The sequence below is a fragment of the Budorcas taxicolor genome, chromosome 12 (genome assembly GCF_023091745.1).
Source record: "Budorcas taxicolor isolate Tak-1 chromosome 12, Takin1.1, whole genome shotgun sequence".
NCBI classification, from domain to species: domain Eukaryota; kingdom Metazoa; phylum Chordata; class Mammalia; order Artiodactyla; family Bovidae; genus Budorcas; species Budorcas taxicolor.
This window is the reverse complement of record NC_068921.1, coordinates 30556467-30570846: the sequence shown is the minus strand read 5'-3', so window position 1 is coordinate 30570846 and position 14380 is coordinate 30556467. Positions and strand designations below refer to the sequence as shown.

Genomic DNA, 14380 nt, shown 5'->3' with positions numbered 1-14380 from the left:
TGGGAAGCCTTTCCCTTCTCCAGGGGATCTTCCTAACCCAGGGATTGAACCCAGGTCTCCCAAATTGCAGGTGGATTCTTTACCAGCTGAGCCACAAGGGAAGCCCAAGAGTACTGGAGTGGGTAGCCTATCCCTTCTCCAGCAGATCTTTCCAACCCAGGAATCAAACCGGGGACTCCTGCATTGAAGGTGGATTCTTTACCAACTGAGCTATCAGGGAAGCCCTCTGCAAAAAAAAAGGATAATAGTAAATACATCTTAAAACTAATGTATGGACTTAATGAAGCAATAAAGGAAAACTTCTAGTGTGCAGCAAACATTACAAATGTCAGTGCCAGTTCTGTATGATGTCAATTCATCTGGTATTTCTTATTCTTAACTACCATCTACTTGGATGAACATCTCTATCTGCACCACACTGCAGAGGTTTGAAGCCCCTTCATAAATGTGCTTGCTGTCTGGCATGCTTTCTTTATACCTTACCTGCAGCATCTATCAAAATGAGAAATAGACAGCTGTCCTGTTTCCCAATTCAGAATGTAATCCTGAACACACATCTTAAACTCTCCGTGGGCTCCGTTCCTTCACCTATAACACGAAGGACCTGGACCAGATCATTTACTCCCCATTTCAGGTCTCAATGCCTGAGGCTACTACTGAGCCTCTCAACAACTCACAGGAAAGGTGCTAAGAAGATCTTAGAAAATCAGAAATCGGGGAAGAGCTGGCCGTGACTTTTCGGATCACAAAGAGGATGAGACGTGGGCACCAAATACACGTGTTCTCAACTCCCTCTCTCACATGGCTGGAGGAGCAAGACTGGCTGGGAATCGGAGGGGGAGGAGTCGCTGGTGAATCCCGGCCTCTGCTGGGCGGGGAGCAGCTGACCACGGTGACACCCAGGCAGGCAGGGAGGAGAGCTCGGGGTGCCAGTCTCCCAAGTCTGAACCTGGGTGGATGGGATCTGCCAGAGGAGACTCGAGCCCACCCTGCCTCTCTCCCCATCTGTTTGCAAGCAGCAGCTGCCCCTGGCCAGGCAAGGCTTCCCTCACTGTTTGCAACTGAAGTCCCAGCCCAGGCAAACCCCCAGCACGCGTGTCCTCTGCTGTGTAGCAGTCAGCACAGTACTGGATGGTGGGAGGCGGCACTGGCCACGGGCGCTAGAGAATGTGGAAGGGACTAAAGGGAAGAAGGCCCAAGCCACGTGTGTGTCCTCTTTTTGTCCTTAATTAATTTTGTACCTCATTCTTTTCCTTTATACCCTCTAAGAGATCAAATCCACAACAGTCACAGCAAGGAAGAAAGGGGAGCCGTGGAATCAAGTTGTTGCTAGGTGCCTTCCAGCTATAAATATCATACAACATGACAAAATAATGATGCATAAATAACTGCTTCACACTTGGGTCTACCTGGAACACTCTGGGAACCAAAGATAAAGCCAAAAGGCCACAGATAGCCTAGAGAAACGACACAAATACCGAACGCTCAAGCAACACACCTCCCCATCACTCCTCACCCCTAAATGGCTGTACTCCTAATTTACCCATAATTCTAACACGTCTAACAATGTATTTCTTTCCATTAGGTTCATTGAAAGACTGCAGGTTGGAAACTGGAAGAGAAATAAAGGTTGACAGCCTGATAACAAGAGAGTAAAAATGCTATGAAAGCAAATGCCACAACTCAAAGACCACGGAGTGACAGGCAGAAAAGCTTGCTCGCCCCTCCACTGGCTGCTGAGGGGGGCACATCACAAGGAAAACTGAATCACAAAGAGAAGGTGATGTTCAAATTCTCTGTTTTACAAAGTCAGAGAACAAGTGTGACATCTTTTAGAAAGCTTTTAATAAAAGCCAATTAAAAATAGATAAGCATTATGAAAAGATGTTTGACCTCATGTCACTAGAGAATTCAAAATCGAAACAGCACTGAGAACCCAGGAGACCCCTGTTAGCATGGCACAACGAGAACCCCAACACCACCAAATGCCTGTGAGGATGCCAAGCCACAGGGACCCTCACTCACGGCTGCTGGGGATGCGAGTGGTGCAGTCACCTGGAAAGGCAGCCTGGCAGTTTCTGACAAAACTGAACATAACTTAACCACACACTCCAGCAACTGTCCTCTCAAGTATGTACTCAAATGAGCTGAAAACTTACGTCCACACAAAATGCTGAGCAGGAATGCTGACAGCAGTTTTGTTCATGAATGTTGAAGGCTGGGAGCAACCAAGATGTCCTTTCAGTGGGTGATGGGTGACCAGACTGGCACATCCATGTAATGGAATATTATTCCCTGATGAAGAGAAATGAACCATCAGCCACAAAAAGACAAGGAGGAATCTTAAATGCATGCGGCTAAGTGAGAGAAGCCTGTCTAAAATGGGCACGTGCTGTGCAACTGCAGCTATACGGTCTCCTGGAAAAAGGCAAGCTGTGGACACAGCAGAAAGATCACTGGGTGCAGGGGTGAAGAGAAGGGGTAAAGGTGAGGATTTGGGGTCAGTGACACTATCCGTGTGACACTGTAATGGTGGGTTTACGACATGATGCTTTTGTCAAACCTGGTGAAGTGAAATGTAAACTGTGAACTTTAGTAATAATCAGTATTGACCCAACTAAAACAAGTCAATCACACTGAAGTGAAGACACTGATAAAAGGGGAAATGGCAGGGTGAGGTGAGGATGGAAGAAGTATATGAGAACTCTACTGACACACAAGCTTAATTTTTCTGTACACATAAAACTGCTCAAAAAATAAAGCATATGAATTAAAAAAAAATAGTTTTGGAGGATTCATAAAATAAGACAAAGACACCCAGAAAATTCACCTTATGGAACACCCACTTTGCAAAATGGTCCTACACAAGGAAGACAAATGGAGTTGTTAAAACAGAATCAACTGAAAAGCCATTCTTATCTTACCTATATCAAGCCTGAAGTTATTAGCATAATGCATGGCAAACACAAAATAACGGGTTTACAATATGTGATTTTATCAGAAATAAAACTCTGGAAAAAGTCATCCCTTGTTGCGAGGGATTTGTTATTCCCACTGGTGGCAAAAAGTGGACTAGAGACTGTAGATCAAACATGAACCACAAAGAAAACACAGACAAGCCACACTCTAGAAATTTATTACCAAATTACACTCTATGTACAGACACAGCTCAGCTCGTGAAACTAGCAACGTGGCCACACAAAATGTAAGGAAAAGCACATCTAATAAATACAATTTGGAAACATCTTTTTAAGTTAGGTTCAAAACACTGGGACACAGACACTGAAATGAAAATCTTAACAGAACACCAACGGTCACAGCACAGAGCGACCTTACTGGACGCTGTGTCCACACAGCATTAACCGAGGGCATCAGTTGCTGCCGTGTGAATGGACGTGTCACGTGCCCACCTCCGTGTGTTGTCACAAAGCACTCAGGTCCTTGTACAGGAAGGGTTAGGTCCTTGCCACAACAGTGTGTATTTATGAAGCTATTGAGAAGGTGCATTGCGTCTGAAACTTCTCCTTGAATGGAAGCACAGGTGGTGAAGCCGCCGTGACAGAGGTGGGAAGACTAATGTAGACATTCGCAGAGGCTTCACCTGGAGGGTGTGGCTTTGCCACAGGAAGAACCACTAGCATCTTTCAGTGTTAAAAAAAAAAAGGTAGTGAGAGAGGAGAGAGAAGGAAGCAATTCAAGAAACAAATCTGCCTAGATGATGAACTGAATTTCAACATGGTTCAGTTCATTCCCACGTGAAACTAAGCTTGCTGAACTGAGGTAGACTCCAGAAATGACATGTGCAGAGACTCAGGTTTTCCAAAGGGCAATATTTAGTCATTTTAGAGCTTGCAGAACAAAAGTGTGTTTTATAATTTTGAACATAAAATCAGAGTCCTTTCATAGGAGGAAAACCTCCATATTAATTCCCTATTTGTTGTGCCAAATTTCCATAAACGTACAGAAACGTACACACTGCTGGTGACAAAGCAGAATCTAGGTTACTTTTATATATAAAAAATAAAATCAATCAAGAAATGAGAAAGGTAAAATAAAAAAACTAAATCTGATGACATTACCTTCATATTTTTCCTGTTTTTATTAACAAGTCAACTGGAAATTTAGAAATATCCCTAAAGTTAAAGAGTTGTTCAAAGCCAAAAAAAACTAATAAAAATGCAAAGAATTATTGTCAATTTGTGAATGTTTAAAAACATAAGTGTTACTTAGGGGCTTTATTTTTTAAATATTCATATCGTTTCCACAAGAGAAAACAACATTAAAAGCAAATGTCCTAAAAAATTAAATAAATAAGTATAAAAAGCCTAATTTAAAAGTATAAATAAGTAAACACAGTAATTATAATATGGTTTTAGCTTTTTCTGAAAAAAAAGTTAGCAGCAATGAGACTAAAACATTTGGGGTTTAAATATCTGAGTTCCTCCAATGTGCCTTCCAACTGTAATTCCTACCCTTTTCTATTGTGACAGATGTTTAAATTCACATAAATATTATGTACATCACAAAGTAAGTAGTATATATAGTATATAAACAAATCTATACAATCAAAACAGTTATGGAACAGAAGATACAAAACGAATGTTAAAAGAATGATTACCATTGCTTCCTTATGTGGTTTAAGTGGCCCTTTCTTGGAAAAGGCCAGCAATTACCCTTAGCATTCTATGCCTATCACACAGGAAATACCCTAAGGTGACTTACTAATTCACAAGAGAAACTAGGAAAGTGTGGGAATCTATTATGCCAAGACTCAATGATCAAAACAACCCGGAAGGAGCCAAATCCCACAGGACAAGCAATGCCTGCCTCGTCCTTCACTGGACCTCAAAGTCCTTCGGGGTCAGGAGAGTAAAAACAGAACAGTGTCAGCTGATCTGTGATTCTCATCATGGATTCAGCAGCGTATACAGAAACCTCCCAGAAAGGAATTCAAACAAACTCAAGCTGTTCAAAACCTACAGCATCAATAATGTCATGTTTCAAAGAGTCAGCCTACACATAGCAAAGTGGAAAAGTGACAATTATATTGAAAATCTGGGCGGTGTATTTTTCCTGGTGTAGCAGCTATATGTTTGTTTACAGTAGATTCACCAGACACTTGCTCATTTTTTTGAATAATTAGTGATTTCAGCCTACTTTTTGACAGTCAAATATCACATCATAAAAAGTGCAATCTCCAGAGCCCAAACAAAGCCCCCACAGGCAGCTGGAACATAGCATGCTACTTCTTCCAAGCTGTCCTGGCATTTCTGGAGGCAGAGGTCCAAGCCCAGCATGTATCTGGTCATTCTGGAATGCTCACGATGCTGCTCACTAGAAGACAAAACCTGGGACGCCAACGTCTACTTTCTACTTGGATTTATAGAAGGTTTCAGCCATTTGTCTGGCACATTTCATGAATATTAATTTCCTTTTAAAAACGAAGGAATTATGCAAGCAAAATGTTTGCAGTAAACATGTAACAGGTTTACAGGTTCTCCATAATTACATGTGTACATGTTCACAATAAACATGTAGCTTGGGAAATGGCAAAAATGGTTCTTGTAAACAGCCAGGTCTATAATAGCTGTATTGTTCAAGCAAATGGATTCCAGTTCTAATTTTAAAGCAAATTTGAAGAGAGAAAAACTTTTATATATTCTCTCTCCAAAGCACACACAGGTTACGGTGCCTTTCATTTTCCTTAGCTAGAGCCAGGATCCTTTAAGGGGTTAAGACATACAAAGCATTCACCATCCTCTGACAGAGAAACCAGGGAAGTAAAAAAGCACACACGACTGACAGAACACAGTGAAGACAAGCTCCCAGGAACTAATCAACTGACAGTCTTTTAAAAAACCACAATTACCATGTTATTATGCATGAAGAAGTCAGGAAAAATTGAAACAGAAGCCAAGACAAATAACATAAAATCTAGAAATATGGTCTAACTAGTCAACTAACAATACAAAACTTTTGGCAATCAAAACACTAAGGTTTTAATGATGACCCCTAGGACTTCATGAAAAAAAATAAGCTACTGGCTGGCAACAGTCTGCAAGATTATGTTAGTGGGATTATTTCTTCATTTTAAAAGTTCATGAATAAAAAGAATTAAGATGAACTAATTCAATTAAAATAAAATCATGATATCTCATGATTTTAACTTTTCTAATCTATGCCTCAGAGGAAAGGGCGAGGGTGATTTAGAGCATCAGATGAATACTGCAGGTCAGAGTCAGACTTATCTAAAAATTACATAGTTCTTAGTAGGGGAAAAGCTCCTAAGAAAGTTGCTAAGTTATCTTCAACTGTCAAAAAAGCTATATTATTTTTAGTTAAACTATTAGCTACTGTCTAAAATTGAAAATTCAGGATACCATCCAATACAAATTTTTTTAAAGCTTGACTATCAAAGCATAGGTTGCCCAGTCAAAATAACGCAATTTTTTAAAACTAACATTTGGCTACTCAAAACTAGATACACAGCCTCTCTTTTTCTGGCCTCCTTCTTGTCTAATTCCTGCTGAAGTGAATGAGCAAGGCTGATTTCTAACCTAACCTTAGTGTGCATACAGGCACTCAACCTAGACAAGGAATGGTTTCTAAATATTCAACTGAACATCATTCATTACGCATGATGCTGTTTTGTTAATAAACAAGCTGTCCAGAAAACCATAAAGAGTTTGCTTTGTTTTGCATTAGCCACAAGAGAGTGGACTTGTTTAGAATACCAAAGCATTTATTTAGAATACGAAAGGCAAATTCAGCAAAACACAATGTTAGAGCAAGGGCTGATCTGTTGAACTTATTGAAAGAAGAGTGAAAACAAACTCACAAGTCTAGAACGAAGAGGAAGGTCTTATGCAAACATGATACTTTTCCCGCCCTTCCAATATGAAGTACTGCCAGCAAAAATACTCCAGACCAGAGGAGCCACCTGGCAAGATGATTCAAAAACCACAAAGCATGAAGCTATACACCCCCACAAAGCTCAATAAGTGATTAAATAGCTAGTAGAGGAAATGGTGAGGGAAGGGAAGGTAAACATTCAAACGGTGTAACAGCCTCTAACAGTACTGGCTGAATGCTGAAGGTTTAACTAGCAGATTCATTATTTATTCCAAAACTATCACTCTTCACAACAAGGAACAGATCTGACACAAACCCAGTTTTGATGCTAAAAGTCAACAGAAACAGGTCCTTCATGTTCAGAGCAAAGAAGAGGAAAAAAAAAAATGCAAAGTCAGAAACAGTTTCTTCTAGATGTTCTGCAAACAAGTTTCTATAACAGCACATGGGTCACTTTCTTCAGCCCTCCATACTCTGGTGTGGGTGTGCAATAGTAACGCATGGATATGTGAATGTCAGGCTCTCTATGTAGGCTTTTCTTATTTCTCATCTACATGTGTACTCTTTGTGGTTTTAAATTGTTTTCCTTTGAAAAGTTCTAAACCTGTTTTTAAAAAAAAATTGCTGGAATTTCTTCACATTTTATAGACAAAAATACCAGAAATGAAAGAGCTGACAGAAACTCAAGCAGATCCAAATTCTGCCATCCACTTTTCGTATTTCTCTAAGTCTGCTGCAGAGACAGACTTTGCGATTTTCCTAAGAGCCAGCTCAAAGTCTCCTCTGGTCACAGGCATCTGAAGCTCCTCTTTAGAGAGGGCACGGATCTCTTCTGGGCTGAGACCATTGATTCTCCGTCTCATGGCCATTAAGGATGCATCCCTAAAAACAGACCAGGATCATGAGAATTTACTGCTGTGAATGTTTCAGACACATCAATTATGATAAAGTTAACGGAACACATTCAAAAGATCATTTTTACAATGCCGCTCAGAATTTTCCACTTCAGAGACATTCTGAGGGTTCAGGAAAGGTGAAGACAGGATGCTAAGGACTTAACCATAAAAGGGACTGCTGGTGAATCCTAAAAGTCTAGGCTGGGCTCAGATGGTGCTGAATTTTCTTTTCCCTCACTTGCTCTTGACACACAGCCCAAAAGTCTAGGAAACTGAAGGGGAATTATGAAATACTGAATTGTGGACTTGGAAATAAATATAAGGCTAATGTTAGGATAACTTAAATCTTATGCCAGTTTGTCTATAATCTAAGCAGAGGAAGAAAAGTCAAGAACCTTTCTCCCTCGAGCATGAATATATGTACACACAGTAGATATGGAGTTCCCCACAGGGAGTATTTGTGGGCAAGTGAAGAAGTAAAATCTGGCTTCTCCAGATCCTATTTTCAACTCTATTTGATCACTTGTAAATAATTATGCAGGTTAAGCAGACAATGACTGCTCACAAGATAGCTAACAGGCAGCCAAGCCAATCAAAAGTTCACATTTTTATACATTTTACTACAGTAATAGTAGAAGCTATTATGAGCTTACTGAGTGCCACTAAACTTAGATGCACACAGAAAAGTAACCGTAGAAAAAATGAATAACATAGGTATCACAGTTTTTACTGATGTCAATTTAAGTGCTGTCAGGAAAGTACTAAAAAAAATCCTCTTGAGTGATGTGAACTGTCTAAAAGTTATGTTACTAAACTGAAAGGGATATTTACATATATATATATTAAATTGATCACTTTTCTTCATCTGTGTGTAGTAAAATAATGCCAACTCAAACTAAATGATATTATTTTATGTTGATGTAGCGAGGCTCCAATTTAGGGCTAAATAATCTCAGGTTGTCGAAGTTATTATTACCAAGTTAGGCAAAACAATTTCTTAAAAATCAAAGGCTATACAAGTTGAACATATTGTTATGTAACTATTCATCTAACAATGACCAGTGAAGTTTCACAGAAAACAACCAATACAAAAAGGTCACAGATCATTAAAGAAAAAAAATACCTGCAAACGTTAGTTATATCAGCACCAGAGTACCCCTCAATTTTCTCTGCTATATCTTCCAGTTGAATATCTGGATCCAGCTCAACTTCACGAAGATTGATTTTCAGAAGCTCAGTTCTTCCTTTTGCTGTTAAAAGATTTTTTTGCTATTGTTAGATATTTTACTTTAAAAACCATTTTGTTAAGAAATCATCTACTAACATTCAGGAAAAGAAGCAGAGTCTAATGTAAAGAAGAGTAAATAACTCTGAGTCCACAGATAATTACTGAATTACCCCATGACTCGTGGAATCATGTAACTTCCTGTGGGCCTTAGCTGCAATGACTAATAACTGAAACAAACCTCGGAGTTTTCCTAAAAGATTGTGAAGACACTTGCCATGAGAACAAAGGGTCTGAGATCCTTTATGAAAAATAAAAAACATTAGCATTCTAGCACCAGAAATGCTTTTGTAAAAACAAAAATTTATTTAGCCTAGTTTTATGAAATTAGAGTGCATGGAGTATAATTCCTGAGTTACTCTCCTCATCTTCTAGTATGACACAGGAAAGCTTTCTAGAACTCTAATCGGTATTTTTTTTTTAATCTAGTTTTCTTTTCCTAGAAATCAGCAATTGGCACAAAACGCTTATTAATATATATTTTTTTAATGGAGAGCCAGCTCACAGACATTCATTGTTCCAATGTGACTGAAAATGTGTATGAAGTAAGCCGAAACAAACTACAGACTTTTTAATATAACCAATCTTGCTGTTTTACCACCAGTTTTTGTGGCAAATCTGCTTAATACAGTCCACTAAAATGATGCAAAATTAGTTCAGATGTGGCTATTATTTTCTAATAGGCAAAATGAAATTTAGTTCTCTCAATTTTTATTTTGAAAATTTAAAATTTTCAAGTAAAAACAGAATCAGTGAACGCCATCTACCTTTCTTTAGATCCCCCAGTTGTCACCCAGTTATCACGCCCTTGCCTTCTCCTTGAATCCCCTGCCTTATCAGCTGTGAGGAGCTAGAGGCATCACAACACTGCCTTAAATTACTCAGCAGTGTCTCCTAGGAACAACGCTATCCATACAATCATCTCACTAAGCAGGAAATTTAACACTGGTACGTGAGGATTATCTAATACACAAACCAGACTGAAATGTCCACATTTGTCCCAGGCTTTCATTCCTTTCTTAAAGACCTAAATTACAGATGGCATTAAGTTATTGTCTCCTTAGTTTTCTTCAGTCTAAAACAGTTCCCCAGTGTTGTTCTGTTTGTGCTGTCTTTCATGACACTGACAATTCTCCCGCAGATGATCTTACAGAGTTAAGGCATTCAAATAAAACATTCCATCAGGTACATTTGAACCTGACAGGCAGATAGATATGAAAATGTTAATGGAAAGAACCAAGGATAACCAAGACACTCTGGAAGAAAAAAGGCAAGGTGGGAGGAACTGCTCTACTACAGAGCAATAAGATTCAAATCTCTGTAACACTCCTGCAGAGGCAGACGAGCAGATCCAGGATAGAGAACAGGAAGCCCAGAAGCAGAGCAGGGCATACAGTGTGGACACCTGATTCAGGCAGTGGGAGAAAAAGGTGTCTTCTCAATAAATGACACCAGAAGTGACTATTCACAGAAGGAAAAAATGAAATTGGGTCATACCTCACCATACATAAAAATCAGTGCCAGATGTATTACTGATCTAAATATAAGATGCAAATTCATAAGCATTTCAGAAGATAAAGCAGGAATCTATCCTAATGACCTCAGAGTAAGTATTCATAAGACATAAAAGAAATCGATTACAAACAAAAAGACTAATAAACTGACCATATTAAAATCAGAAACTCCTGTTTATCAAAAGACATGGCTTATAAACTCGGTGAAAACACACAATCTACAGAGTTTGAGAAATACTTACAACAGACTAAACAGAAAACTTATATCTAAAATAGTTAAAGAATTCCTACAAATCAGTATGAAAAAGTCGGACCACCTAATAGAAAAATGGGCAAAAAACTTGAACACATGTATCACAAAATCCAAATGGCCAATCAATAAAGGAAAAGATGTTCAAGTTCCTTAATAGTAAAGGAAAGACAAAGTAAACCACAATAAGCACTGGTACACATTTAGAGGTCTGACAAGACTAGGCAATGGAGAAATGTACACTATGGGAGCTCTCATATGCTGCTGGGAGGAGTGTACACAGAGCAACCACTTTGGAAGACAGACTGGATTTATCTGCTGATGTTTCAGCTATGTTACACGACCCAGCAATTCGCTCCTAGGACGGAATGCTCCATCATGGCCTAAGGAAACTTAGGCACTGGCACCACTACAGCATATAGAAGAACATTCAGAGCAGCACAGCAGCCTAAACCTGGAAATAAGCATTAACATCCATCAAATAACATGATGGGGAATTGCGGTATGACCACATAATGGATATTATGGGCTGAACTGTGTCCCCGCTAAACTCTTAGGTTGCAACTCTAGGCTCCAAGGCAGTTGGTAGCACTCCACACACAGCAGGTGGATGTTAGTGAATGAACATCACTTTGCTCTTTTAGTCCCAGTACTAGAACATCACTGTGTTTGTAAACCAGAATGTTTTACTGTGGCCTGAGCTAAGAACTTAAAACACTGAGTTTAACCTAACGTGTTCTTCCACAGAAATAAAACTCCCAACAGCCAACTTCAAGGAACTCTGGGGCCTAAGCCTGCTCCTACGTGAGGGCCTGAAGCTCAGTAGGCAGCGTGCTCCTCTCCCCCAGTGACCATGACGTGGGGAAAGTAACTTCTGACACTGGTTCTATCCGTGATTTGTTAGAAGAGTCTACGTAGGATTTATCATCTCTATAAAACCCAATTAATGATACTTAATAACATTGTAAAAGGATTTAATGAGGGGTTAATGTAGTAACAATAGTATAAAAAACTGTCAACGCTACATGACCAAGTTAGTACACATTTGAAATTTAAATAAACACTGTCAGATGGATCACACACTTGTAGTAACAATTCTTCTCGAGTATCCGAGGCCGTCCAGCAGGGCGGGTAACCAGCATGTGCTCCAGGGCCGGGCACACATCCAGCTCTGCTGCCCTGGGAGGACACCTAACCCTCAGGGCTTCAGGCTCTGACAAGGAAAGGTGAGAAGAGAAGCGACCTCACAAGCCTCGCGCCATGAGCTAATACCTGAAAGGCGCAGCCCATAGGCAGAACGCAGTAAGTGGTCATTGTCCCACCACCCCCAGTCAATCAACAAACAGGACTAGAGGGAGACAGAGAAAGCCAGAGCCCTTCTATAAAGGACCAACTGGGAGACAGACAACACAGAGGAAATGGCCAAGGGAGTGGAGCCCACCAGGGAGAGGGGCCAGGGCAAAGAACACCTCAAAGAACTGGTGTGTTTGCATTGACTGAGAAAAACCAAAAAAGTTTAAATAGAAAGGAAGAGAGAAAACACCCTGGGAAATGACAGCACTGTAAACCATGACATGAAGGTAGGAAGAAGCACGCGTGGAAAAAAATGTAAGTAGAAAAGTGCAACAGAATACTAAGAAATGCAAACAGACACAAAAAAAGAAAGATAGGTATTGAGAAGAGAGCTTAAAAGAAGTGCTCTAACCCTGATGTGATAGGAAATTAGAATCATTTGGAGTCTAAGAGACTCTGTGATGCCCTGGTGGTTTAGGGTGTTGAGTCTAAAAGCAAAGCATAACTAAATGAAGGTGCTGGAGAAAGGCGGTTGTCAGGCCAACAGGAGTTGCTGCCGTTATTCAAATGCATCAAGTATTCAGTGAGTGGCCAAGCTCCACCCAAGCCTGTGACCTGACTTCCTCCTTCTGTTGGCCACGCCAGACTGTAGTCACCAAGATGGTGTGACAGCCTCTCACCCACATGCACTTGTACATTGTGGTGTCCATCCCCACCCACTGGTGGTCTCATTCCCCTCCACTTGAAAATGGGTGGGCTTGTAAACGCTTCTACCCAGGGTACCAAGAGGTGACACTACCTGACCTCCACGGCCAGCTCAAAAAAAACTGCACTGTCGACCTTTTCCAGTGGAACAATCACACCTGGGGCCCTGAGCTACCCTGTATGAAACGTGATCAGCTGAGGCCGCCATGCCTGAACAAGCCCGGGCCACGTGGAATAACCCCGAGTAACACACAGAGGTGCTCCACCTGAGGCCCCAGGCCTCCGCCCCAGGTGGAGACATTCCAGATAAGTCAGGCTCCAGCATGGAGTCACCTCCTCTGCTGACCTTCCAGCTGTGACCCCAGACATGAGGGGACACACACACAGCACCCCTGCGGTGCCCTATCCAAATTCCTGAGCCACACACTGTGAGCAAAACAAGACTGTTTGCAATGGCAAGAGTAACCCATCCACTGCCTTTCCTTGCCATGAAGTTCTAATTGCCTCTCAATCTTAAAGAAATCTGCATATTTCTTTATGTAAATTACATAACTTACAATATGCCTTTTTGGGTGGCTTTTCTTGTTTTATCTATTTTCATTCCTGTACTTCTTGCCTTTTCCAACTAAAAACGTCTTTTCATGTCATAGATTTTGTTCATAAAATGTCCTTCAATTTTTTTAACTTTCTAAATCTACTTTTCTTTCCATTCCTTTTACTCTAGATTTCTAAACCGATCTTTCAGGCCTGTTGTCTTCCCACATTTCTTTATGGTTCTGTCTCTTCCATGCCCTTTACACATCAGATTCCACACCCTTCTATCCCACCAGATTATCCCACAATAGCTGTCTACTAATTTTCAAGCAGCCATGCCTCTGTTTCCATCCTTCTCTATGGAAATTCAGTGAAAAATGCAACTTCCTCTCCCCTCAGCACCTCGGTCAGAATTTATTATTCTTCATTTCCACCCCAAAAGACTGCGCAACCCCAGTATCACGCACTCCCTGGTTTCACTGCAGTTAAACTGGGTAGATGTATGGCTCCCTTCCAACCATACAGGAACACTCTGAGGACAAGGGTCACACATCTTTATACTGACACGATACCTAGTAATCCCTAATAATAAATGTCCTTCAAATAGGAAAGAGCTAAACAAACACCTGTGAAATTAATTAACACGGATGGAAGAAGTCAGAAATAGTGGAGTTCTGATTACGAGTCTTCGTTTGGGAGCCCTTGAGGAGAAAGCAATTTCTCCAGTCCTATAGTCACGAGGTACACATGTTCAGACTAGTAGTGAGCAAAGAGAAGCACCTACAAGCCATTACCCACGATGGACATAACCTTTTCATACAGGAAAATTAGTTTAGGAAAAAAATATCTCAATAGTCAACCAGCTCTATGTTCTCCAATATTTCAAAGAAAGCTGAATCTATGCCTTCGTACCATCAACTCGTATCTTTCCCCACAAGCTAAGCTTTCCTCAGCAGTTTATAAAATTTCTGTCATCAATTATCTTTCTAACTATATATTTTCTCTCACACAGGAGTACTGGGTAAGTACATCGAGGAGCTAAGACAGCAGA

The 14380-nt window shown here is 40.4% G+C and overlaps 1 protein-coding gene across 5 annotated transcripts in view; it reads right to left on the bottom strand.

The window, feature by feature from the left end:
• Positions 1–2234: 2234 nt before the first annotated feature.
• Positions 2235–14380, bottom strand: part of KATNAL1 (katanin catalytic subunit A1 like 1) — a 54394-nt gene continuing 42248 nt past the window's right edge. For 3 of the 5 annotated variants that reach the window (XM_052650011.1, XM_052650012.1, XM_052650013.1), the window contains exons 10-11: positions 8872–8998; positions 6842–7734 (exon numbers count right to left, since the gene is read on the bottom strand). In XM_052650011.1, the coding sequence (XP_052505971.1) occupies positions 7536–7734; positions 8872–8998 (326 nt within the window). In that variant the 3' untranslated portion in view covers positions 6842–7535. Of the gene's footprint in view, positions 2296–6699; positions 7735–8871; positions 8999–14380 lie in introns of those variants that run through there. The other 2 variants (XM_052650015.1, XM_052650014.1) reach the window with 2 other exon arrangements.